This window comes from Pseudophryne corroboree, chromosome 4 (genome assembly GCF_028390025.1).
Source record: "Pseudophryne corroboree isolate aPseCor3 chromosome 4, aPseCor3.hap2, whole genome shotgun sequence".
Classification (NCBI taxonomy): domain Eukaryota; kingdom Metazoa; phylum Chordata; class Amphibia; order Anura; family Myobatrachidae; genus Pseudophryne; species Pseudophryne corroboree.
In genome coordinates this window covers 95,278,933-95,306,649 of record NC_086447.1, presented here as the reverse complement: position 1 = coordinate 95,306,649, position 27,717 = coordinate 95,278,933, and the positions used below count along the sequence as shown (strand labels likewise).

General features: G+C 47.1%; 1 protein-coding gene across 4 annotated transcripts in view; it reads right to left on the bottom strand.

The window, feature by feature from the left end:
* The window catches only part of ATAD2B (ATPase family AAA domain containing 2B), a 204,523-nt gene that overhangs the window by 40,375 nt on the left and 136,431 nt on the right, over positions 1–27,717 (bottom strand). For all 4 annotated transcript variants that reach the window (XM_063915299.1, XM_063915300.1, XM_063915301.1 and 1 more), the window contains exons 17-20: positions 27,265–27,394; positions 26,458–26,644; positions 16,958–17,143; positions 1,910–2,045 (exon numbers count right to left, since the gene is read on the bottom strand). In XM_063915299.1, coding sequence (XP_063771369.1) covers positions 1,910–2,045; positions 16,958–17,143; positions 26,458–26,644; positions 27,265–27,394 — 639 coding nt within the window. The remainder of the gene's footprint in view (positions 1–1,909; positions 2,046–16,957; positions 17,144–26,457; positions 26,645–27,264; positions 27,395–27,717) is intronic.

Genomic DNA, 27,717 nt, shown 5'->3' with positions numbered 1-27,717 from the left:
ACTGTTACATTACAGGAGCAAAAGTACATTAATCTCTGGCCGTTTAATTCACACTTCTCGCAGGAGGTTTCAACAGGCTGTATTAGTTAACAAGAGATTAATGCTTGAGAAAGGAAAATGTAGCTTGTCTGTGGCCTAGTTAAAAATGCTCTTTAGATGTAAAATTCCAACATATGTTGTTTTAATTAAAGCGCTACCAGCTTGTTCCATTCATTCAATCAACGACAAACACGCAGGAAATAAGGCCCGCTGGACACAGCAGCCAGCATACAGAAACCTGCTTTGCTTTACTGAATAACTCCAATTCCGATTTCTTGCTGCTAATAACTTTATCCCTGAGAGGCCTTCTATTGGGCAGTCTGCATTTCACAACACTTGGCTGTCAAATGTCGGTGTCAGGCCACATACTTGGGTCACCTAGAATACACTACGGAACACTAGCCTTCATTCTTTCATTGGGAACCACTCCAGTGTACAGTAATGAAACAAGGAACAAAAAATATCCTGACCGGCTTTCAATGGAATCTGCGACAGACCCAAGACAGACTCTCCATCCCTACGCAACAAACGTCCTATGACAATACAGATAAGTTGTCAAACTTGCAGAACATTAGGCGCCGATTATCTTGCCTGCGAGCGTTTTCTTATTCACAGGCAGAGAGCGGTCTCCTTGTGAGTAAGAGGCAGGTTGCCGTCAGAAACATTCGCACTCTGCGGGCCCGATCCCCTGCAGCCACACAGCACATAGATCTGCAATGTCGTTACACTGACCAAGTAGCTTCATTCTTGAACAGGTGCAGATAATTCCATGTGTAATGTGTCTGACTGTAATGGGTGAGGTTGTGGGTTCCAAGTACCAGTAGGTTCAAGTCCTGAGAAATGTCTGTTTTAAATAAAGGAAGGATGTAACTGAAGGACAGAGCGCTCACAAACCGCTCTAACGTGACATGCATGAGTATGGTATGTGGACTGGTGTTCAAATCCCTTTCTTGGGAGTGTTCTGGAAGTCAGTGTTGGTGTGCTATACACGTGTATGTCATGTGGGGATGCGGTCAAGATGCAGCCGATGGTACCTGGCGGTTGGAATACAGACACCGGGATACTGACTTGCACAATCCCGACATTCTCCCTCTGTGGGTGTCCATGACACCCATAGAGGGAGAATAAATTAGTGTGCCGAGCACAGCGAGGCACCGTGCCCGCCGCGTGGCGAGCGCAGAGAGCCCGCAAGGGGCTGAGTTGCGCTCGTCCCCCTGTCGGGATTGTGCCGGTCGGGATCCTGGTGTCTGTATTCCGACCGGCGGGATCTCGTACGGATCCCGCCATGTGGGAAGGGGTATTATAGTATGTCCTTAGTCTGGCCACTAGGCGGCGTTGGACCTCTGTGTCTAACAACCTCATGAGTACTTAGGGGCTTCATTTAGCATCCATAAAAAGGTATATATGGAGGAGGTGCCTCACTGGTCCTCAGCACTGAAAGGGTTATACAGTAGCTTACACATGTGACAAACAGGAACTGCTAGGCTCCCTATAGCCACCTGTCTATACCCCAGTGTCAGCATGTTCCAGTGTCCCCTAGAAGCGGACTGAGAAAAACCATGCACTAATTCCACTAGTGACAAACTACAAGTACCAGTATGCCCTGGCAGATTTCGCGAAGCAGCAGCATGACATTTTGGAGTACACAAGCGGAGGTCCAGACACACTAGTGCAAGCCTGGACAACCTCTGGCTCTCTAATGTTGTAAAACTACAAGTCCCAGCATACCCTACCAAAGTTTTGCTTTTAGGGGATGCTGGGACATGTAGTATGACAACAGCCGGTGAGCCACAGTTTGGCCAGGCATGCACTAGTCTTTCAGGTTTAGAATCTGCTTAAGACAACACCAACCTTGGTCGGAGATACTCACCAGCTTTTTTCCTTTTAGGAGGTGGCTTGGCTGCCTGATTGATTATCAAATCCTGGAAAAAGTTTAAACGGTCGTCTTGATTAGGTCGGGAAATGATGAAAACCTCTTCATACTGAGCCCTGAAAATACACTTCACCTGCAAGAAGAGCAATGGAAATGGAAAGGTTACACAGCTGTACCATCACATACCTCCCAACATGACCCTCTCCAGGAGGGACAGAATGCTCTGCTCCTGGACTTCCCTCTTAATATATGTTTGCCATCACCTGTGCTGAAACACCTTTTTTATCCATTACCCTGTTCAAAACAGGTGCCGGCAATCATAAATTAAGAGAAAAGTGCAGAAGCAGAGCATTGTCCCCCTCCTGGAGAGGGTCATGTTGGGAGGTATGCCATTAGGCTCTATAGGCAATAGAAAACAGCATGAGAGTGCTGCAACGCATACAGACCACAAAAGGCAGGAGCGCCAGTTATGGGTTAATTCCTGCATAGGCTCAATGTCAGACTACACGATTTGGTTTAGGTTGCACATAACGCAATTGTAAACAAGGACTGCTATGGAACACTTTGCTTCATGCGAGTGTCTAACAGCACCAGGAGCAGCTAAACTAAATCCCACCAAGTCATTATGATCTCATTCAGTTTGGCTTTGCAGGCACATAACAGAAGAACAACAACTCAAGAGCTCTGCATATATTCCAAATACATAAATGATCCAAAAAAAACATCTGAGGCTCTCCCATATAAAAAAAGAAAAACACAAAACCCACAAAATCTAGGCACAATGGCAAAAAAAAAAAATCAAGAAAAAATAAATAAAATTAAAAAAACCTTCATAGGTTGGGTAATGGGAGGCATTGCATTATGCCACTTTTGTCTTAGTTTATTGGTTTGTGGAGGTTTTCAAGACCTTGATTAAAGGGGATTCTGTCCTGTACCCTTGACTCGTAGTAGGCTCTGCTTGTATTAAAGGGAGTTCCCTATCCCAGCCACATGTTGAGTTCCCATGTGTTAGACAGGCACTGACCACCAAAACAATGATCAGTTAGGAATCACTTCACCGACAGCCAATCACAAAGTAACCTGAATGAGAAGTCATTTGTCACTGGCTGAAGGGAAGCACTGGCTAATCAAACCACTCAGCAGCGGGTAGTGTGCAGGTTTGTGATAAGAACTTTTCAGGAAAGAGGATCCTGTAGCTGTGATTTGGTACCCTAGATCAAAGTGTAGGCAGTTGAAGTAATCAACCTCAAGTGCCAAACGTGTCAGTGTTTTGCAGGGGCTGGCACGAGTCCAAGGACATATTCACTAGGTTTAAAGCGGCGATTAGTTTAAAAAGGCAAAACCTAGTTTGCTGCTTTAAATCTAGCTACTACAGTATCTCGCTGGCTCCCACAAGTGGCAGGCTATTACATGTGGCCCCAAGTGGTTAAGCTTAGCCTGCCGAAAACTAACCCAGGGTTGGATACTGTTTAGTTGCGGCTTGGATTTATCAGTAGTTTTAGCTCTACCTGCAGTGCGTATGAATTCCTATTTATTTTACAGTCGGACAATTTGGAGCTGGTCTTCACGTCTTGAATGTTAAAAAAACAGGCCTGGCCAACCTGCATTCTCCAGCTGTTAAACTACAAGTTCCAGCATGCCCTGCACAGTTTTGCTATTAGGGAATGCTAAAACTCTGGCAGGGCATGCTGGGATGTGTGGTTTCACAACAAATGGACAGACACAGGTTGGCCAGGCCTGGTATAGAAAGATTAATGAGGGGGTGTCATCACAGGCTCAAACAATGGCTTAGACATTTGGTGATGACAAATCTAGTACTGTATGATAAAACAGGACCGCTTTAGTGTTACGCAATTAATATCTATCCTCAAATTCTGATCGTTCTAAATGAAGGAGACGTTAGAACCCACTACCCCCGATGCGTATGAAAAAGCCATTGAGAACAGTGAAAGACTGAGAAAACGGAGCAGAAGAAAGATCTACCTTAATGCTTGTGTGAAAGAAAAATATCTTGGCTTAAGATAATCAATATAACACTGTACATTTAATTTTCTACCTGAAGGGAGACTTAACTGACTGCGACAAACAACTAAATCAGCGGCTCTGTTATTGAAAGCTTAAATCAACAGGACGGCAGCCGTATCGGCATGTGGAAAGGTGTTAATGCAGAGGACGGTGTGATGAAATCCCAACACTGCGCCATCGGGAGCAGGAAATAACATATGTAGTGCTGCGGCAGCATTACCGCCTGGAATGTACCAGTCACACAGCAGAACGTGCTTCACGCCACACTATCATATCCAGTATCTCAAGTAGCTGTCACTTGCAGAGAGTGGAGACTGTCACATTGTGTAAAACATGCAAGCACTGTGTACTATGTACTTGTTAGGTGTATGGGGACACATGTCTAAGCTCAATTTGCCATGTGGCGCGAGAAGCCTGGCACGAGTGAGCCGCTGGGTCCTGTGAGACTCTGCTTATGTCAGGGGTTTTATCTGGCCAAAATTGCATCTTAGTCGCGACAAAACCACTACACGAGACTGCACTCATTTGATATGTGAGCGACTGGGTCTGAATTTGTAGATGTGCTAAAGCCTTAAAAAGTGATAAAGTGGAGAGTGATAAAGCACCAGCCAATCAGCTCCTATCTGCCATGTTATAGGCAGAGTTTGAAAAATGACAGTGGAGTAGGTTGGTACTTCTCTCTTTCCACTTTACCACTCTCGAAGGCTTAGTACATCTGGCCCTCAGACTCAGTCGCTCAAAGACATACAAGTGTCGCATATCAAACTAATCAGCAAAAAATACATGCGCCGCAAGCAGAGTCGCTCGGGGCCCAGTGCGCCAAGAAGGGCTATCTGCCGCGACTGCGACAACACATTTCTATATAAATCTTATAGTGACCTACGACTTAGCACATGGCAGGCAAAGTGAAGATAGCGTGAGAGAAAGCGTACAGGTCATTCACAGCTGATATCTTTTATAGACTAGGCGTCAATGTGCATGTATAAAGGTTTGGGAATGCCTTAATGTAACCCTAGCCTGTATTAAAGCTGACGTTCTACAATGAGGAAACCCTCCTACAGAGACATTAATGTGACGAGGAATACTGTTCCCAGTAAAGGCCAAATGTGTCATTTGCTGCAGAGCTGCCTGCGGGGTATTCCTTAAAGTTTGTTCCCAAAACACTTAATGTACATAAAGTGACTAATCAACAATAAAAAGAAATACAGAGAAAGCCCTTTGAATGAAAGAATCTGCTTTCTGTATAGATTTAATAGGATTTTGGTACCTACCGGTAAATCCTTTTCTCTTAGTCCGTAGAGGATGCTGGGGACTCCAAAAGGACCATGGGGTATAGACGGATCCGCAGGAGCCTGGGCACACTATAAAGACTTAAACTGGGTGTAAACTGGCTCCTCCCTCTATGCCCCTCCTCCAGACCTCAGTTAGAAAACTGTGCCCAGGAGAGATGGACAGAATTTATTGTTATAAACACGGTGAGTGTTCTACCAGATCACACCTCAAACACACCGTAGAACGTGGCATTCAGTAGATTATCAGCCCACAGCATGAACAAAACACAGTCACATGCTGAGAGAATACGCAACACAAACCGTGTGTCCACATAAGCAAAAATAAGACCCCGCATGCCATGGCATGAAAAAACCGGTAGCAACCGCCCTGACAGAGAAAACACACCACCAGGGTGTAACCAAAAACACTAACTGCAGACATAGTACGCACTGGGACGGGCGCCCAGCATCCTCTACGGACTAAGAGAAAAGGATTTACCGGTAGGTACCAAAATCCTATTTTCTCATACGTCCTAGAGGATGCTGGGGACTCCAAAAGGACCATGAGGTTTATACCAAAGCTCCAAAACGGGCGGGAGAGTGCGGACGACTCTGCAGCACCGAATGAGCAAACAAAAGGTCCCCAACAATCATAGTATCAAACTCGTAGAGCATAGCAAACGCGTTTGATCCCGACCAATAATCCGCTCGGCAAAGTTGAACCGCCTAGACTCCTCGGGCATCCGCCCAAGATAAGCCCATCTTCCCAGAAGAATGGACCTCCACCTATTTCGGTCACGGCAATCCAACCATCGAACAACATGCCAAATCGTATCACAAATTCAGCGTGTAACAGACTGCATACTGCAGTCGCCCCAAGCATGTTGGGAGCATACCGGAGAAACAGAGCCTCTATTTCTCCAAACTGAGCCAAATTGGCAACCTAAATATTCAAATCCCCGGTAACACCGAAAAACTTTGAATCAACTAATGCCGAAGGAACCTCCGGCATCAAAAAGACTGTTTTCTGTGAAACCCAGAAACCACTCTTTGGTAGAACTACAATCCGAGTTCACAAGTCCTCTCTGTCTACCTGTAAGATCAAACAAGGCTCTTGTGAGACAAACCCACCACGTCCGACACCCACCATATGGACGCCAAAGCCAATAGCATGACCACTTTCCAAGAGAGAAATTTTTATTTTATTTTTTTAAAGAAAATAATAAGGCCATACTGCACCGAAATGGAGCCTAACTGTAGGCCTGCATTCACAATTGCTTGTAAGTATGGATAAGAACGACCTAGCAGAAAGTCTTCCGTAGGAACCATCCTGGATTCACACCAAGACACAGAAATACGCCAACCACGGCGGAAAGGCTTTGCCGTTACTTCTGTCCTAGCCTGAACCATTGAGGAAACGGCTTCACTGAGAACATCCTTCCGGCTTAGAATATGGCATTCAACCGCCACGCCGTCAGACGCAGTCGCGGTAAGTCTTGATACACGCCCTGATCTAGTTGTAACAGTTCCTCACGTAAAGGAAGAGGGCAGGAAACTCCCATGAGCAAATCATGAAAAACTGGATAGCAAAAACTCCTTGGCTAATTCAGATCCGAGAGGATCGCCTGAACCTATGTTCTTCTTACGTTTATCACCTTCCGAAAAAATGAAATAGGAGAGGCCACATAGACCGACTAAAAAACACCCACGGTGTCACAAGGGTGTCCCTTGACCTGAAACAATATCCCTGAGGCCTCTCGTTGAAGCGAGACACCAACATGACCAATTGCGACCCTCTACAAAAGTTGTCACGTCTGTGAAAACTTCGACGATGACTGAATTTTCCCCCCGGATGGAGATCGCGACAGCAGAGGAAATCTATTGCTCCTTCGCTAACCACGAATACTACCAGACTTTTTGCCCCACGGCAAAACTGTGCATCTTCTGCCATTGCCGCTTTGCTCCTTGTTCCGTCATAGCGGCTTACTCACGCCATTGCTGATAAGTGGTCTGGCAGAACTAACCTGGGCCGAACACGAAGAATACGTTCGTCGAAAATATCTCTTAAATCAAGAAAGCTTATTGCAGACAAGCTTTCCAACTTAACCTTAACCTCTGGAAATACGTCCCTTGCAAGGCCTGCTCCCCAGCCTCGGAGATCCTTATGCACGGATACCAAGATCTAACCTTGGATCCCGAACCTTCGTCCCTCTAGAAGGAGAGAACCGAGCAGACACCACAGGAGTGATGTCCTGGCCTTTAGGATTATATTCCGGTGCATGTGCAGGTGAAACGCGGACCACAATTTCAACTGGCCCCTTAAAAGCCATTCTGGCAGTAGACCTGCTCACCAAAACAGGCCTCGTAGGCCACACCCATCTGTTTTAGTAACAGAACATATTGATGAAGTGTCCCAGCAAAGCTGATCCAACTATGTATCCTCAGACCTCTTTCCACAGGAAAAAAAAACCCGAACATTAACCGGGCAGTATCTACTCTGAAACCCACCTCCGACAACTGTGTCGGTGGGAACAACAGCCAATCCCTGTCTCGAAGAACAGTCAGAGAGAAACAACGATTTGCACCTTTATACAGGGACAACCGGACAATGTCCTGAACCTGACGCACCTCTGTATGACGTAGCGTACTACCTCCCAAACCATAGGGGAACGGCAAGATCCATTAGAAAAAACAGTAAGGGGAACAACCGTAACTCAGAATGCTCCCCCTTTTGATTCTATAAATAACTCACAAGTCTTAGTCTATTCCTGGACTAACTGAAATTATTAGACGAGCACTCACCGCTGAGTCTATCTAGCCAGATAGACTCAGTGACAAGTGGTGGATGTGTTGGAACAGAAAACGACATCAACTTCTGTTAACCTACCAAGGCTGCAGAACTCTTACCTTCCAACCTTCCACTGTCTGCACAGAAAAGGAAAAAAAGAACGGTATCGAACCGGTTAAAACGACTGCATCCCACAAAAGAATGTGTCACCAACCGTTGTGAAGGAGGCTAACTCACGAAGGTAGACTTACCAGGTGTATCCGCCGAGAGTGACTGAACAGAGGGCTCACCAAACAGCTGTAGACCTCCCCCGAGTATCTCTCGGAGACAACCTCAGCATTTTCCCGGCTACACCTCCTGCTGTCACGCGGCAGCCTGCAGCAATGTTATAAGTAGAATCAACATAAGCAAGCTTACCCACTCTGGGTAGGGTAATTCTATCGGATGCCTACCCGAATACAACCCTCCCTCATGTGCATGCAATGCAAATAAGGCCAAAGTATAGAAATAAAAATAGGATTTTGGTACTTACCAGGTAAATCCTTTTCTTTGAATCCATAGGGGGCACTGGAGCACTCTTGGGATATGGACGGGCTTCCGTAGGAACAGCACTTTAAATTTAGAACACTCCACCCCTCCATATCCCCGAGTACCTCAGTGTTTTTTACTGAGCCGAACAGGAACTATAGAGAGGTTGACAATGGAGTATTACATATAACATAACGTACAATAACGAAGTTGACACATAACGTTACTGACAACTAAACAGTTGACACCCTAACCAGCACTTGTAATTTGAACCAGTCGGTGAAAGTGTGTTACCATAAGATCCTCAGAACTCACCACAACTAGGTAAAACTGCTCTGGGTGGGCGTCCAGTGCCCCCTATGGATTCAAAGAAAAGGATTTACCTGGTAAGTACCAAAATCCTATTTTCTTTATCATCCACTAGGGGTCACTGGAGTACTCTTGGGACGTACCAAAGCTTCCCCCGTGGGCGGGAGAGCTGTTTGGCACTTGTAACACTAGGCGGCCAAAGCTAGAAGCTGATGCCGCAAACGTATCAAACTTGTAAAAGCGCACAAACGTGTGCACTGAAGACCATGTAGCCGCACGGCAAAGCTGCGTCGTAGAAGCTCCCCGACCAGCTGCCCATGAAGTTCCCATAGAACGTGTGGAATGAGCGGTTCCAGACGTAGGCGGTTGTAACCTAGCATGAAGGTAAGCCTGACGTATGGTCAATTTTATCCATCTGGATAAGGTTTGTTTAGACGCTGGCCAACCTATCTTGGCAGCATCATAGAGAACAAACAACGTATCCGTCTTACGAACTTACGAACGTTCGGGATACATAAACGCGTAATGCGCGTACCACATCCAGAGTTCCAGAATGTGCTGTCAACACAGGAACTACTATTGGTTGATTGATGTGAAAAGATGACACTACCTTTGGTAAGAAAGCGGGATTCGTCCGAAGTTCCGCTCTGTCATCATGAAACACCAAATACGGTGACTTGCATGACAAGGCACCCAAATCCGAAACACGCCTTGCCGAAGCTAAGGCTAGAAGAAAAATTGTTTTCCAAGTGAGAAACTTTATATCCACTTGCTGTAAGGGTTCAAAATATGAAGACTGTAAAAACTCTAAAACCAGATTCAAGTCCCATAGCGCTGTAGGTGGAATGAATGGAGGCTGTACTCTGAGGACACCTTGGAGAAAAGTGCGTATAGACGGTAATAGAGCCAATCGTCTTTGAAAGTAAATTGACAAAGCAGATACCTGCACCTTTAGTGTAGATAAACGCAGTCCTCCATCTAACCCTGTTTGTAGAAACAACAAAAGGCGGGATAACTTGAAAGATGATGTCGGAAACTTCCGAGCTTCACACCAACCTATATAGGCACGCCATATTCTGTAATAATGAGCTGCCGTAACTGGCTTCCTAGCTCGTAACATGGTTGGTATAACCGAATCTGGAATGCCCTCTCTTCTTAAGAGGGCGGTCTCAACAGCCACCCCGTCAAACGCAGCCGCGCTAAATCGGGGTAAAGGAACGGACCCTGTTGTAACAGGTCTGGACGTAGTGGGAGCGGCCAAGGATCGTCTGCGAGTAGTCCTCGGAGATCCGAGAACCAAGCTCTCCGAGGCCAATGAGGCGCCACTAGTATGACTGTGACCGACTCTCTTTTGATCCGTTTTAGCACCAGAGGGAGCAACGGAAACGGTGGAAACAGATACACAAGACTGTACGGCCACGCGACAGTGAGAGCATCCACCGCCACTGCCTTTGGATCTCTTGTTCTGGACACATACTGGAACGTTTGGTGATTGTGTCGAGACGCCATCAGGTCCACCTGAGGATAACCCCATCTCTGAACCAACATGTGAAACACTTCTGGATTTAATGCCCATTCGCTTGGATGAAAATCCCGACGACTGAGATAATCTGCTTCCCAGTTGTCCACTCCCGGAATGAACACGGCCGACAACATCACCTGGTGGCATTCCGCCCAATTGAGGATATGAGCTACTTCCCGCATTGCCATGCGGCTTCTCGTTCCTCCTTGTTTGTTGATGTATGCGACCGCCGTCGCATTGTCTAACTGCACTTGGACAGGCTGAGAGCGAAGCATGTGCACTGCTTGTCGTAGCGCATTGTAAATTGCGCGGAGTTCCAGGACATTTATAGACAGCAATTTTTCGTGATCCGCCCAGAGACCCTGGAGCTGACAATTTTGAATTACCGCTCCCCAACCTCTGAGACTGGCGTCCGTAGTTAGAATTATCCAATTCCAGCCTCCGAACCGTCTTCCTGCGGTTAAATTGTGTTCCTTGAGCCACCAGAGCAGAGATACTCTTGCCCCTGGCGACAACCTCACCCTGTGGTGAATTTGCAGATGCGAGCCCGACCACTGGGCGAGCACATTCAGTTGAAATGGACGCGAGTGAAATCTTCCGAACTGAAGCGCTTCGAAAGCTGCCACCATTGTGCCTAAGAGGCGAATGCACAAGTGTACCGACACTGTGCGTGGCTTGAGCACTAATTGTACTAGCTGGCGTAGAATTTGTACTTTCTGCTGTGGTAGGTAAATTCTTTGATTGACCGTATCGAGAATCATACCTAGAAATTGAAGGCGTTGAGACGGAATTAGATGTGATTTCTTGAAGTTGACAATCCAACCGTGTTGAACCAGTACATCGTATGTTAGCAGCGCATGTTGGAGAAGTATCTGTTGAGACGGAGCTTTGATGAGCAGATCGTCTAAATACGGAACTATTGTCACTCCCAGGGATCTGAGATGAGCTATCATCACAGACATCACTTTGGTGAATACCCGAGGCGCTGATGACAGGCCAAACGGTAGAGCCTGAAACTGGTAATGGTTCTGGCGTATTGCAAACCGTAAGAATTTCTGATGAGGCGGCCAAATTGGAATGTGTAAGTACGCATCCTTGAGATCTAGCGCAATCATAAATTCCTTTGGCTCTAAACCCGCAATCACTGAACGCAGAGACTCCATTTTGAATCTGTAGTAAGTTACGTACTGATTGAGACCCTTTAAGTTCAATATTGGTCTGACTGAGCCATCCGGCTTCGGTACCACAAACAGACTTGAATAATAACCCTGACCCTGTTGGTGTACAGGGACCGGAATCAAAACTGCTGAATCCAGTAGGGACTGAATGGCAATTTGCAGAACCGTCCTCTTGTCGTCCAACAGAGGCAATCCTGTCTTGAAAAACCGCAGAGGCGGAAGACAGTCGAACTCTATTTTGTAACCTTTTAACACTAAATTGCGGATCCACCCATCCGCGGATGTGTGGAACCACGCCAAATGGAACGTCTGAAGGCGTGCCCCCACAATCGGAGAACCGAGATGGGCTGGTAGCCCGTCATGCCACTGGCTTGTCGGTAACCTTAGCGTCCTGGCGAGTTGTGTTGGTTTGTTGGAAACCACGTCCGCGACCACGTCTAGCAGGCGTGGCTGTTCCTCTGCCACGTCCTCGAAAGGGCTGAGGTCTAAAGGATTTGAACGAAGGTCCAGCGTACCTTCTTCTTGATACCGGTGGAGGCAATGGTAAGAAAACAGACTTACCTCCCGTAGCCTCCGCAATCCATGCGTCCAATTCAGGACCAAACAACTTCTTGCCATCGTAAGGCAACGCCTCTATACCTCGTTTGACCTCTGCCTCCGCATGATAAGCACGCAGCCAGAGTGCTCTTCGTGCCGTAACTAGCGACGATGAAATACGAGAAGTGAGCTGACAGACGTCAGTAGACGCTGTAAAGAGATACTCTACAGCCTCAATCATTTGATTTACAAGAAGTATCAGGTTTTCGTCATGTAAAGCAGATTTGAGTTCTGTAAGCCATATTATGAGCTCCTTAGTGACCCAAATGCCAACCAATCCAGGTCTCAGCATCACACCTGCTGCTACATACATGGATTTTAGCATAGTTTCTATCTTGCGATCTGAAGGATCTTTAAACGTAGTAGCTGCTGGCACTGGTATGGTTAATTTCTTGGTAAGTTTTGACACTGAAGAATCAACTATTGGTGGATTCTCCCATGTACATGTTACGGAGTCTGGAAACGGGTAACTAGACTTAAATCTGCGAGGTATAGAAAACCGTTTATCTGGATTCTGTCGTGTTTCTACTAACATCTGATTAAGAGATTCCGTCACAGGAAAACTTATCGGAGTTTTTTGTCGTTTAGTAAATACGACCTGATCATTTGTGAGAGGCTCCTCAGTTTCAGTAAACTTCAGAGACTGACGTACCGCTCTGATGAGATCATCAATGCCGGAACTGTTAAAATCCTCGCCATCTGACTCCACTTCGCCCTCCTCACCCTCATCTTGTTCCGTGAGGTCTGGCATGGAATCGTCAGAATGCAACATAGCAGAAACTGGAAAATCATAAGACATATGAAATTTATCCCGTTTACCCAAAATGGATTTGGACCTTACGCAAGGCTGAGACGCCTCCGGTAGTTCTGGCGGTCTCACCCTAGACTCAGATCTTGCCGTTTCCCGCTCCTGACGAGCGGCGGTCAATTCTGATTGTAACCTATCTAGTACATTTACTAACATACCCCACGGAGGGTCCGGTGAGGACATTGGTTGTAACACTGGAGCAGAAATGGTATTCTGAACCGAATCCACAAAACATACTGTACATGTGGTAGATCCATCCGGTAACACACTGCTACAGACTTTGCAATTATGCTTTTTAGTTTTTGCTGGTGCCTTACTCATTATGGCGACAGACAATACAATACACCAAAAACAGACACTTGCACGACTCAGTAAAATAGTAGTAAGGTGTCTCTGTATATATATCTGGCCAAGTGCAGTACACGTGGCCAGTACTATGAAATGTGATCCCAAATTCCCACTAACACCCCTGCGCCTCCGGTGGAGTAGAGATGTAGTACTGGAACGTTCTGGAATCACAGCAGGCCGGCGCCATGTGCGGCGGGTGGCAGAGTGGGGAGAGCAGCGGCGGGCGGCTGAGCAGCGCGGCTAACAATGTCCCCACACCTCGGGGCGGGAGCTGACCGCCCCGTTCACATACCTTTTATCCTGCAGCTTGTGTGGAGGCTCCGATGGGGCTTCTGAACAAGCGCCGGCCAGCCTGTGCAGGAGGATCTGTGTGTGGCTGTGAGGGAGCTCTTTCAGAGAGGCCCGACACGCCCCTGCTGCTATCAGCAGCTGCACTATCCCTTACCCTGCCTTTTGGAAGGGGGAAAGGGATGTATAAAATAGAAAAATAAAAATAAAAATTCAAAGTAATTGTGGACTCAGCCACATAGCTGTTACTACTTCGAGCACAGAAAAAACACTGAGGTACTCGGGGATATGGAGGGGTGGAGTGTTCTAAATTTAAATATTCAGTGCTGTTCCTACGGAAGCCCGTCCATATCCCAAGAGTACTCCAGTGACCCCTAGTGGATGATAAAGTAATATCACTTAGCTTCCTGTGTATGATCCTTTGCGACCGGGCTCTGCGTCGACCAGGAGTTGACTGCCGTAATGTTCTCTCCGCGTCGGGAAGAGAATAATATTCGGACTCCTTGAGAGGATCGAAAACCAACTCGTCACGGCCAATCTAGAGCTTAATCAACAGAGTGATCAGCACATGAGAAGAATACCATTATCTTAGCATTCATGGATATACATAATGTAATACACAATAAAACACACATATCCTAACCATGCATATATAACTATATATCTACATATATATATATATATATATATATATATATATATATATATATATATATATATATATACATACATACATACATACATACATATAGATATAACCTATACGCAAGTGGATTGTCCAGACCCGTCAGGTCCCAGCAATGTGTTGTGAATGTGTATGACCATGTACAGACGTGCCCCCGATGTGGATCTACCAGGAACGTTATGGTCAACAGAAACTGAGTAAATGTCGACAGCAAGGAGTAGTAAGCGGGCAAAAAATAATAATAATCTTAGAACCCCGAGGGGTCTGAGGGAAGTATACATATACAATATCAATAACACTCCCCATACATATACCTATAAATATATATATACCAATACAGGTACAAGGCAATAACAGCCTGTTAATTTTTCTACCCCGGAAATACCGTTGATGCCGACAGGGCATCCACCAACAACTGTGTCTACCCTAGCGCGTTGACTTGTTTTCAAGCACACAAAACCAACCTGCTAATACTTAATTTTTTTGAATCAAGTACCGCCAAGCGTCGGCGAAGCCGACAGTTATCCCCACAGCAGCTTGTGACAAAGCCCTAACACCTGTCGACATGTCGACTAACCGATAGTGGGTAAAAAACAGGGAAACAGTGAGTTTATGTATCACAACAAGGATTATGCGTCCATTATTAAACATAATGCTATATGACACCCATATAGCATTAAACACTCTGTGCCCCCCCCTCCTTCTTACTATACAGTAAATCCTGGTGGGGACCTGAGGAAAATGGCGCTGACTCCTCTGTGAGGGCTAAGCTCCGCCCCCTCCTGGCACGCTTAAGCCCGCTCAATTAAATAAATATATAAATATATAACCCCCTAAAAACTAGCTGGGGACCCTATATACAGGGGGTAACCCCCTGTATAACTTAGTTTTTTTGTCCCAACGCAGCCCAGGGCGCCCCTCCTGCGCCTTGCACCCACGGAAGCCGTTGGTGTGAGGGAGCTACGGACCGCAGCGTGCACGCTGCGGTCTACCGGCGGGGCGAAGACACCCGGTGTCCGGGTATGTTCCCCCGCCCGGGATCCTTTTATCAATGCCGCCCAGGGCGCTCCCCCCCCCAGCGCCCTGCACCCTGGAGGCCGACGGGGAGCGGGAGCAGAGAGCGCAGCGCTACCGCTGCCTCTCCCTCCCGTTCGCGGCGCACTGGCGCCGAAGCATGTCCCCCCCCCGTCAGTGATCACATCTTTTAAATGTTGCCCAGGGCGCTTTCCCCCAGCGCCCTGCAGGCCCGGTGGAGTGCGGGAGCCGGGAGCGCAGCGCTACCGCTGCTGTTCCCTCCCGTTCACGGCGCACTGGCGGGGTGGGCACCGAAGTATGTCCCCCCACCAGTGATGTTACAGATATTATATGCTGCCCAGGGCGCTCCCCCCCCAGCGCCCTGCACCCTGCAGATGATGGAAAGCGCGGGAGCCGGGAGCGCAGCGCTACCGCTGTCTCTCCCCCCCGCGACACGCTGGCGGGGTGAACATACGCTGTGCCCAGGCACCGTAATATGTCCCCCGCCAGCCTTATAGACCGTCAGCAACATTCCTCCAGGGCGATCCCCCCCAGCGCCCTGCCAGAGACGTTGGTGTGTGGGAGCATGGAGCGCAGCCCTACTGCTGCTGTTACCTCCGTCACTGAAGTCTTTTCTTCCAATACTCACCCGGCTTCTTTCTTCCGGCTTTTGTGAGGGGATTGACGGCTTGGCTCCGGGAACAAGCAGCTAGGCGCACCAAGTGATCGAACCCTCTGGAGCTAATGGTGTCCAGTAGCCGAGAAGCAGAGCCTTTAAACTAAGAAGAAGTAGGTCTGCTTCTCTCCCCTCACTCCCACGCTGCAGAGAGCCTGTAACCAGCAGGTCTGCCTGAAAATAAAAAACCTAACAATAAAGTCTTTAGAGAAACTCAGGAGAGCTCCCCTAGTGTGTGACCCATCACTCCTAGGCACAAAGTCTAACAGAGGTCTGGAGGAGGGGCATAGAGGGAGGAGCCAGTTCACACCCAGTTTAAGTCTTTATAGTGTGCCCAGGCTCCTGCGGATCCGTCTATACCCCATGGTCCTTTTGGAGTCCCCAGCATTCTCTAGGACGTATGAGAAAAATAGTTTCTCGCAAATCTTGTGACCCGTCTGCGTAACCAGTACCATTGTATGGGGGGTTTATATAGGAGTACTTCCAACACAGAAAAACTGGAACATGTACCAGTCATCTGTGTATCATGGAAACTGACATACTGTCTGCTGAACAGATAGTCTCTAGTAAATTGATTTGGTTGTCTTCGACCATCAATGATACACAAGGAGACTGAATATTCACTAGGGACTGGCAACAAAACAGGTCACGAGACAGTGAGGTCATTCACTTCCTAAGCTGCAGTCTTACAAGTCACTACGGGGTAGTGGTGACCTGAAAGCTATTAAAATAGAAGAACACTGGTTTACATTTCCTTTAAGACATGGGGCCGGATGTAATGACGGCCGATGCGAGAGGTCGGCTGATCGCGGACACTTTTAATTTTATTTTTAAAGGGGCAATCACTTATAAGGCATGGTTTTGCCTAGTAAGTGATTGCCCCTTTTAAAAAACCCATCAGAGATCAACCGGCCTCATGTACCTCCAGCGATCTGGGGCGTGATTACATCTGGCCCATACTCTCCTATTAATGCTCTTGAATATCGTTCAAATAAATTGCTTGCTTACCTCCTCCGGAAGTTCCCCGTACACGGTTTCAGAGGTAGACAGTAATAATATAGGAGAGAACGAGGGGATATCTTGCAGGAGCGTCAGAAAGGTAGCCCTGACAGTTTCGCTGACGGCCTCCCACCAGTCGCCAATGTGTGGCATGTAAACAACACTGGGTACTGTTCTCCGAGCTTCCCGGAATACCTGCCAACGAGACAAATTGTACTGTGACCAGGTCTGGCATAACAGCTACACCATCCTGGAGAAGAAGGTTAGAACCTCTGTGGACTCATCCTTTTCCTATTAGTTGGATACTACCTGCTACAGAGTGTATCCAATACACTGCAGTTACTGCATATTCAGATATGAAAATAAGAATTTACTTACCGATAATTCTATTTCTCGGAGTCCGTAGTGGATGCTGGGGTTCCTGAAAGGACCATGGGGAATAGCGGCTCCGCAGGAGACAGGGCACAAAAAGTAAAGCTTTAGGATCAGGTGGTGTGCACTGGCTCCTCCCCCTATGACCCTCCTCCAAGCCTCAGTTAGGATACTGTGCCCGGACGAGCGTACACAATAAGGAAGGATTTTGAATCCCGGGTAAGACTCATACCAGCCACACCAATCACACTGTACAACCTGTGATCTGAACCCAGTTAACAGTATGATAACAGCGGAGCCTCTGAAAAGATGGCTCACAACAATAATAACCCGATTTTTGTAACTATGTACAAGTATTGCAGATAATCCGCACTTGGGATGGGCGCCCAGCATCCACTACGGACTACGAGAAATAGAATTATCGGTAAGTAAATTCTTATTTTCTCTATCGTCCTAGTGGATGCTGGGGTTCCTGAAAGGACCATGGGGATAATACCAAAGCTCCCAAACGGGCGGGAGAGTGCGGATGACTCTGCAGCACCGAATGAGAGAACTCCAGGTCCTCCTTAGCCAGGTTATCAAATTTGTAGGATTTTACCAACGTGTTTGCCCCTGACTAAATAGCCGCTCGGCAAAGTTGTAAAGCCGAGACCCCTCGGGCAGCCGCCCAAGATAAGCCCACCTTCCTTGTGGAATGGGCATTTACATATTTTGGCTGTGGCAGGCCTGCCACAGAATGTGCAAGCTGAATTGTATTACACATCCAACTAGCAATAGTCTGCTTAGAAGCAAGAGCACCCAGTTTGTTGGGTGCATACAGGATAACAGCAAGTCAGTTTTCCTGACTCCAGCCGTCCTGGAACCTATATTTACAGGGCCCTGACAACATCTAGCAACCTGGAGTCCTCCAAGTCCCTAGTAGGCGCAAGGCACCAAAATAAGCTGGTTCAGGTGAAACACTGACACCACCTTAGGGAGAGAACTGGGGACGAGTCCGCAGCTCTGCCCTGTCCAAATGGACAACCAGATATGGGCTTTTTTGAGAAAAAAACCACCAATTTGACACTCGCCTGGTCCAGGCCAGGGCCAAGAGCATGGTCACTTTTCATGTGAGATGCTTCAAATCCACAGATTTGACTGGTTTTAAACCAATGTGATTTGAGGAATCCCAGAACTACGTTGAGATCCCACAGTGCCACTGGAGGCACAAAAGGGGGTTGTATATGCAATACTCCCTTGACAAACTTCTGGACTTCAGGAACTGAAGCCACTTCTTTCTGGAAGAAAATCGACAGGGCCGAAATTTGAACCTTAATGGACCCCAATTTGAGGCCCATAGACACTCCTGTTTGCAGGAAATGCAGGAATCGACCGAGTTGAAATTTCTTCGTGGGGCCTTTCTGGCCTCACACCACGCAACATATTTTTGCCACATGTGGTGATAATGTTGTGCGGTCACCTCCTTTCTGGCTTTGACCAGGGTAGGAATGACCTCTTCCGGAATGCCTTTTTCCCTTAGGATCCGGCGTTCCACCGCCATGCCGTCAAACGCAGCTGCGGTAAGTCTTGGAACAGACATGGTACTTGCTGAAACAAGTCCCTTCTTAGCGGCAGAGGCCATAAGTCCTCTGTGAGCATCTCTTGAAGTTCCGGGTACCAAGTCCTTCTTGGCCAATCCGGAGCCATGAGTATAGTTCTTACTCCTCTACGTCTTATAAGTCTCAGTACCTTAGGTATGAGAAGCAGAGGATGGAACACATACACCGACTGGTACATCCATGGTGTTACCAGAACGTCCACAGCTATTGCCTGAGGGTCTCTTAACCTGGCGCAATACCTGTCCCGTTTTTTGTTCAGACGGGACGCCATCATGTCCACCTTTGGCATTTCCCAACGGTTTACAATCATGTGGAAAACTTCCCGATGAAGTTTCCACTCTGCCGGGTGGAGGTCGTGCCTGCTGAGGAAGTCTGCTTCCCAGTTTCCATTCCCGGAATGAAACACTGCTGACAGTGCTATCACATGATTTTCCGCCCAGCGAAAAGTCCTTGCAGTTTTTGCCATTGCCCTCCTGCTTCTTGTGCCGCCCTGTCTATTTACGTGGGCGACTGCCGTGATGTTTTTCCCACTGGATCAATACCGGCTGACCTTGAAGCAGAGGTCTTGCTAAGCTTAGAGTATTATAAATTTACCCTTAGCTCCAGTATATTTATGTGGAGAAAAGTCTCCAGACTTGATCACACTCCCTGGAAATTTTTTCCTTGTGTGACTGCTCCCCAGCCTCTCGGGCTGGCCTCCGTGCTCACCAGCATCCAATCCTGAATGCCGAATCTGCGGCCCTCTAGAAGATGAGCACTCTGTAACCACCACAGGAGAGACACCCTTGTCCTTGGATATAGGGTTATCCGCTGATGCATCTGAAGATGCGATCCGGACCATTTGTCCAGCAGATCCCACTGAAAAATTCTTGCGTGAAATCTGCCGAATGGAATTGCTTCGTAGGAAGTCACCATCTTTACCAGGACCCTTGTGCAATGATGCACTGATTTTAGGAGGTTCCTGACTAGCTCGGATAACTCCCTGGCTTTCTCTTCCGGGAGAAACACCTTTTTCTGGACTGTGTCCAGAATCATCCCTAGGCACAGCAGACTTGTCGTCGGGATCAGCTGCGATTTTGGAATATTTAGAATCCATCCGTGCTGTTGTAGCAGTATCCGAGATAGTGCTACTCCGACCTCCAACTGTTCCCTGGACTTTGCCCTTATCAGGAGATCGTCCAAGTAAGGGATAATTAAGACGCCTTTTCTTCGAAGAAGAATCATCATTTCGGCCATTACCTTGGTAAAGACCCGGGGTGCCGTGGACAATCCAAACGGCAGCGTCTGAAACTGATAGTGACAGTTCTGTACCACGAACCTGAGGTACCCTTAGTGAGAAGGGCAAATTTTGGACATGGAGGTAAGCATCCCTGATGTCTCGGGACACTATATAGTCCCCTTCTTCCTGGTTCGTTATCACTGCTCTGAGTGACTCCATCTTGATTTGAACCTTTGTAAGTGTTCAAATTTTTTTAGATTTAGAATAGGTCTCACCTAGCCTTCTGGCTTCAGTACCACAATATAATGTGGAATAATACCCCTTTTCTTGTTGTAGGAGGGGTAATTTGATTATCACCTGCTGGGAATACAGCTTGTGAATTGTTTCCCATACTGCCTCCTTGTCGGAGGGAGACCTTGGTAAACCAGACTTCAGGAGCCTGCGAAGGGGAAACGTCTCGACATTCCAATCTGTACCCCTGGGATACTACATGTAGGATCCAGGGGTCCTGTACGGTCCCAGCGTCATGCTGAGAGCTTGGCAGAAGCGGTGGAACGCTTCTGTTCCTGGGAATGGGCTGCCTGCTGCAGTCTTCTTCCCTTTCCTCTATCCCTGGGCAGATATGACTCTTATAGGGACGAAAGGACTGAGGCTGAAAAGACGGTGTCTTTTTCTGCAGAGATGTGACTTAGGGTAAAAACGGTGGATTTTCCAACAGTTGCCGTGGCCACCAGGTCCGATGGACCGACCCCAAATAACTCCTCTTCCTTTATACGGCCATACACCTTTGTGCCGTTTGGAATCTGCATCACCTGACCACTGTCGTGTCCATAAACATCTTCTGGCAGATATGGACATCGCACTTACTCTTGATGCCAGAGTGCAAATATCCCTCTGTGCATCTCGCATATATAGAAAATGCATCCTTTAAATGCTCTATAGTCAATAAAATACTGTCCCTGTCAAGGGTATCAATATTTTTAGTCAGGGAATCCGACCAAGCCACCCCAGCTCTGCACATCCAGGCTGAGGCGATCGCTGGTCGCAGTATAACACCAGTATGTGTGTATATACTTTTTATGATATTTTCCAGCCTCCTGTCAGCTGGCTCCTTGAGGACGGCCCTATCTATAGACGGTACCGCCACTTGTTTTGATAAGCGTGTGAGCGCCTTATCCACCCTAAGGGGTGTTTCCCAACGCGCCCTAACTTCTGGCCGGAAAGGGTATACCGCCCATAATTTTCTATCGGGGGGAACCCACGCATCATCACACACTTTATTTAATTTATCTGATTCAGGAAAAACTACGGTAGTTTTTTCACATCCCACATAATACCCTCTTTTGTGGTACTTGTAGTATCAGAAATATGTAACACCTCCTTCATTGCCCTTAACGTGTGGCCCTAATAAGGAATACGTTTGTTTATTCACCGTCGACACTGGATTCAGTGTCCGTGTCTGTGTCGACCGACTAAAGTAAACGGGCGTTTTAAAACCCCTGACGGTGTTTCTGAGACGTCTGGACCGGTACTAATTGTTTGTCGGCCGTCTCATGTCGTCAACCGACCTTGCAGCGTGTTGACATTATCACGTAATTCCCTAAATAAGCCATCCATTCCGGTGTCGACTCCCTAGAGAGTGACATCACCATTACAGGCAATTGCTCCGCCTCCTCACCAACATCGTCCTCATACATGTCGACACACACGTACCGACACACAGCACACACACAGGGAATGCTCTGATAGAGGACAGGACCCACTAGCCCTTTGGAGAGACAGAGGGAGAGTTTGCCAGCACACACCAAAAACGCTATAATTATATAGGGACAACCTTATATAAGTGTTTTCCCTTATAGCATCTTTTATATATTTCTAACGCCAAATTAGTGCCCCCCCTCTCTGTTTTAACCCTGTTTCTGTAGTGCAGTGCAGGGGAGAGCCTGGGAGCCTTCCCTCCAGCCTTTCTGTGAGGGAAAATGGCGCTGTGTGCTGAGATAGGCCCCGCCCCTTTTTCGGCGGGCTCGTCTCCCGCTCTTTAATGGATTCTGGCAGGGGTTAAATATCTCCATATAGCCCCCGGAGGCTATATGTGAGGTATTTTTAGCCAAAAAAGGTTTTCATTTGCCTCCCAGGGCGCCCCCCTCCCAGCGCCCTGCACCCTCAGTGACTGCCGTGTGAAGTGTGCTGAGAGGAAATGGCGCACAGCTGCAGTGCTGTGCGCTACCTTAAGACGACTGAGGAGTCTTCTGCCGCCGATTCTGGACCTCTTCTCGTTTCAGCATCTGCAAGGGGGCCGGCGGCGAGGCTCCGGTGACCATCCAGGCTGTACCTGTGATCGTCCCTCTGGAGCTGATGTCCAGTAGCCAAGAAGCCAATCCATCCTGCACGCAGGTGAGTTCACTTCTTCTCCCCTCAGTCCCTCGTTGCAGTGATCCTGTTGCCAGCAGGACTCACTGTAAAATAAAAAACCTAAGCTAAACTTTTCTAAGCAGCTCTTTAGGAGAGCCACCTAGATTGCACCCTTCTCGGCCGGGCACAAAAATCTAACTGAGGCTTGGAGGAGGGTCATAGGGGGAGGAGCCAGTGCACACCACCTGATCCTAAAGCTTTACTTTTTGTGCCCTGTCTCCTGCGGAGCCGCTATTCCCCATGGTCCTTTCAGGAACCCCAGCATCCACTAGGACGATAGAGAAAAGGGGGTAAGCAGTGTATTGCATATGCCCGGACCCTGCTGAGCTAGGTGGCACTTCTATCTGGGTATAAAATATCAGGACATGTACGCACTATAAAAAGAAACTGTGAGCCCCCTTTATAACTCCACCCTAAATTCATTTTGGGTGGCACCATGAGAGAAACCGATACAACGGGTGTCGCGCCACATTACGTTTAGGAGGAGCTATCATTTGAGGAGGATGGTACCCTTTAAATAAGTTTCCATTTTTGGGATCACATATATGCAAGACACTAAAACAGCAGCAGTCATCTCCGTCTGGCCTCAGCCTGACAACAGAAGTCGAGTGATGCCTTCCAGCGCTCTATAAGAAAATAAAACCCTTAAACACTGCAAACCCAAAGGGAGAGATTACCCCTGATGCAATTGCTCCGTGTGATATGTCCTCATGTACAGAGGCAAGGACTGTAGCACAAGTACAAAGTTAGCAAATAACGTTATTATCTGGGATGTAAGACTTATTTAAAATGTCAATGATTTTCCTACTTCTCCATCCATAGAATGTGACATTTAGGCAGAGAGATTTCTCTTTTACCTTGTACAGCCTTAACGGGCTTTATCATCTGGAGCTCATTACCCGGTGACTGAAACAGATGAGATGTTCTGCCAGCTGACCTAACAAATGCAGATGTAGCTTGTGACACGGTTTATACTGGGGGTTTATACACTGCAAGTCAATTTCCACCACGGCTCCCTCTATCCAGTCTGCCCTCTATAATCAGAATTATACTGAGTGCAGGACCAGGGATAGAGAGCTGGGTATTTATCACGGTATTTACTTTGAGAGTCAATCAAATGAACAATAAGGCAGATTGCCATCCGTGTCCTCAGACTGCAGTCACTCAATGCGAACAAGTCGTGTTTAATGTGTGCAGTGTGTGTAGGAAATGGATATACTGTCAGAAAGCGATTTTACACATTGGGCTTTCATAACGGGTCTGGGAAAATAGAGATGCCGGGTTTTATTATCACTCATTGATCTTTTGTAGAAAAAGACGTTCTATCATAAACACATTTGGTCACACAATCACACAGAGACTGAATGGCATCCAATACAATTTCTACCTAATACTCGTTATAGCAAAACTGACAGGAAGTATATCCCAGAACTGGAAACTGTATAGATTGGGGGGAAGGGGGGGGGGGGGGGGGGGGGGGGAAGGGGGGAAAGGTGGGTGTAAATGAGGGGGGGATGGGAAACCCCATCAGTCCACACTAAGTTTTATTTTTACCTTAAGGATTATTACGGGAGACAAACATGGTGCCTCCATATATAAACAGCCATACTAACAATTCTGTGCAAACCGGTTCAGTTTTAAGGACACCTTGTGTGGCTGGAGGGGAAAAATAAAAGTGATCTCTAGCTGTGAAAAGGCTTTTTTACAGTAAGAGCACTGAGCCAGGGACATGCACTCCCACAACAACAGGTATTGGTAGGAACTGCAGATAATTATAGACAGACTTGGACACTTTCCCAACAAGATGGCGCATTCAGGGATTCCGGCATTACACAATATTGTATCCTGGTCCAGGGAGCTATCAGACTGCCAGTTTGGGTCATGGAAGGAATTCTTCCCTTAAAGGCAGATTAAGACTATTTGCTTTCCTCTGGGTTAGTGCCAGCCACTTGCTACGGGCAGGGATGGGCACAATTTTACTGGAGAGCGGACAGCTTGGTGTTGTAATGTTCTCTCTTTTATCCTAATTTCCTACCAGGACAGAGCAGGTAGACCGCTGCTTCCCCGAACGGCCATTAGACTGCGCCTCATATCAGTCATACTGTCCTAACATCGGGTGTAAGATGGCAGGTTGGCAGAAACATGGTCACACATTGAGGTGTGCCGTGTGATCAGATTTCAGCATCAGAAGTGCACATCAGTAGCTGTACTTTATCGCTAACTTGTGGAGGTGTACGGTGATAACGCCGTGTCACGGAAACAGGTTTGGAATTGGTGCACTGCTCTGGTAGACATGCTTGGCCGGCCAGATTGCTGCTCATCTTAAAGGTTTGACCTGCTGTTATCAAAGTTGGAGTACTACAGACAAAAACACAACTAAAAAAAATCAAAACTTCTAACGAAATACCATCTAACCCTATCCCTTAGTGCAGGCCTGTCCAACTTGTGGCTCACCAGCTGTCATGAAACTACACATCCCAGCATGCCCTGCCACAGTTTTGGTATTCCCTAATAACAAGACTGTTTTAGGGCATGCTGGACCGGCCATTCCGTTTTACAACAGCTGGAGAGCCACAGGTTGCCCGGGTCTTCCTTACAGGAATGGGGGCGGGCTCCAGCATTATACTGCAGACTGTAAGCGTACACAGCCATGCAGCAAGCCTAACATCCCCAGCTGTTCCCAGATGTGTGCAAACTCCTCCACACATTGCCATTACACCGCTTATGATGTGCAACCACGTCTTAGGCTGGCCATTCCAAAGTTTCTGCAGACCTACCTATTACCTCTTGTCCATGGACCATCTGAACCCTCTGCAATAGGCAAGTTGGTACCAAAAGAACTGCCTTTGATCTTCTGAAGACACAGGAAGGAGTCGAAGTAGGCGTCACACTATATACCTTACAGTGTTATCAACGTCTCCCCGCCCCCTACTCAGCCCTTCCTGCCCCCTACTCCACCCTTCCCACCCCCCTACTCAGCCCTTCCCACCCCCCTACTCAGCTGAGCAAGGTGGTACCCTTGTGTGAGGGATACCATGGAGTCTGGACAAAATTATTTTGGTCGTCGTAGCAAATGTGGAAGACTGAAAAATAAAAATGATGCACACAGAGGAAAATCAGGACATAGGGCTCATTCAATCAGTGTATGCCACCAGCAGCTGCATTAACCTGTGGGAGCCCTTGCTGTCTTGCAGCAACCCGTCCAAGCAATGTGCATCATATTCAGTACTGTAAGGATTATTTATATTAACGTTGGTAAATGACAGCAAGCTACAGCTAGCCCTACATTATACACAGAGCGTCAGAAGAGAAGGCAGCATGAACTGAATGTACCAGAAATAAAAAGGGTCCATAATAACAGTAATCCATCCGTACCACCTCAGAGAAAGAGACAGCGCGTTAGGAGACATGTATCGCTGCATTCCAGGAGCGCTGGTCTATAATTAGCGGTAGATGCCAGAGTATATACTGCTACACATAATGGTAGAGCTCCCACCTGTCTATCTTCCCGATAAACAGAAATGCCCTTTACCACAGCAAACTTCTGATCTTAAGGAAAATGAATATTGTAAATGATTATTCTTTATGGCTAGTCTTGGCTGGGGGCAGGGTATAGGGGAGGAGGAACCAGTGCATCCTAGGATGTGAAAAGCTTTAACTGTTTGGTGTCTGGTCCTCTCCAACCAACTACACCCCTAGGTCATCCCTGTGGATAATTTATGGACCCTGAAGAAATATTTAATTTGGCCTTTAAAAGTGTTAAAGAGATATCAATTAAAAAGATAAAAAATAAAAAAAATCTCGAGTCAAAATAGTTGCGGGTTCTATCCGCTCTGACTACCCAGCGTAAGAACACTCCCATTTCTCATCTTCAACACAAAGAAGGGTCTCAACAGGGGGACACTGACCTGTGCACAAGATTCCTCAGGCGTTTTAGCACTGACTGAGTAAAGTGCAGGTAGGTCCAATCTGTGCACAGAGAATCTTTCCAGAATGTGCAGGACAGCTGGAGCAAGGTGCGAGGTTTGGCCCGAGCCAAGCTCCCCAGAGAGGAGCAACCTGGGCCGATAGGAGGTCGGCTGGTGACAGGCTGATCTGTAGGAAAAAGTATACTGCATTAATCTATGTGAACAAGGACAACGAGAGGTTAATATGTAATGAAAAGGACTGGCAATGGAATAAAACAGAGCAGTAACAATACATACAGTCAGCTGTCCTACATTGTAACATTATTTTAAGATACCATATTAAATAAAAGCATCCTAGTCTATTCCACTAAGTGCCAGAGGTCACCGAAAATGTAAAAACCCACCACAGACAATATTAATGTTACTGTGGTCAGGTTTAAGGTGTTGCAGAGGAATACTATCAACAGTGTTAATGCTATAATGTCCAAAGTGTATTTTTATTTTCTTTCAGTAATGTGAATAAGTGGGCGCAGATCTAGGCTGAAGACGGACTAGTGGAAGCGACCTGTGGATGCAACACAAATGATCTCCAGACATGGACCGTGAGCTAGGTTTGAGGAACTGGTTCATTTAGTTTTTGAAGAGCTTTGCCCACAACATGCACAATTTGAAGAAAAGCATTGATCTTAAAGGAAACTAGGAATGCGAAGATGAACCATAAAACGGATTAAACCCGTCCCTTATAAAAGAGTCCACGAATTAGAGGATAGGTCCCACAAAGGCCCTGGAGAGACCCCAGCCACTCACGTTGTAAAGTGGAGGAAGGGCCTGTGGGGAGCAGCTGGCTGTTTCTTTGGTGATCCTGAGACACAACTCACATCAAATATGGACAACGGGTTCTCATCCTCACTATCTTCTAAGAGGAGGCTTCCATTATCTGCAGGAGAAAGACCACTCAATGAGAAGTACAAAGAGGACCTGCGTATGTTATACGACAAATCATGTTACATAACAATTGGTCTCATGTTTTCCGCTGATAAACCTATACATAAATACATACAGGTGGAAGACTGTATTGAAAACAAGTGACAACAAAGTCTTATCAGGGTGGCCTTGGACTGAAATCTGCCTTTTATTCATTCAACCTGTAAGCCATGCGGAATAGACCAAAATAATCCTTTAACCATCATGAGGGGAAACAGGTTCCATTCTTCCCTAGCCAGACTCTAAACATATATGCCTGCTGCAGACCCAAACACT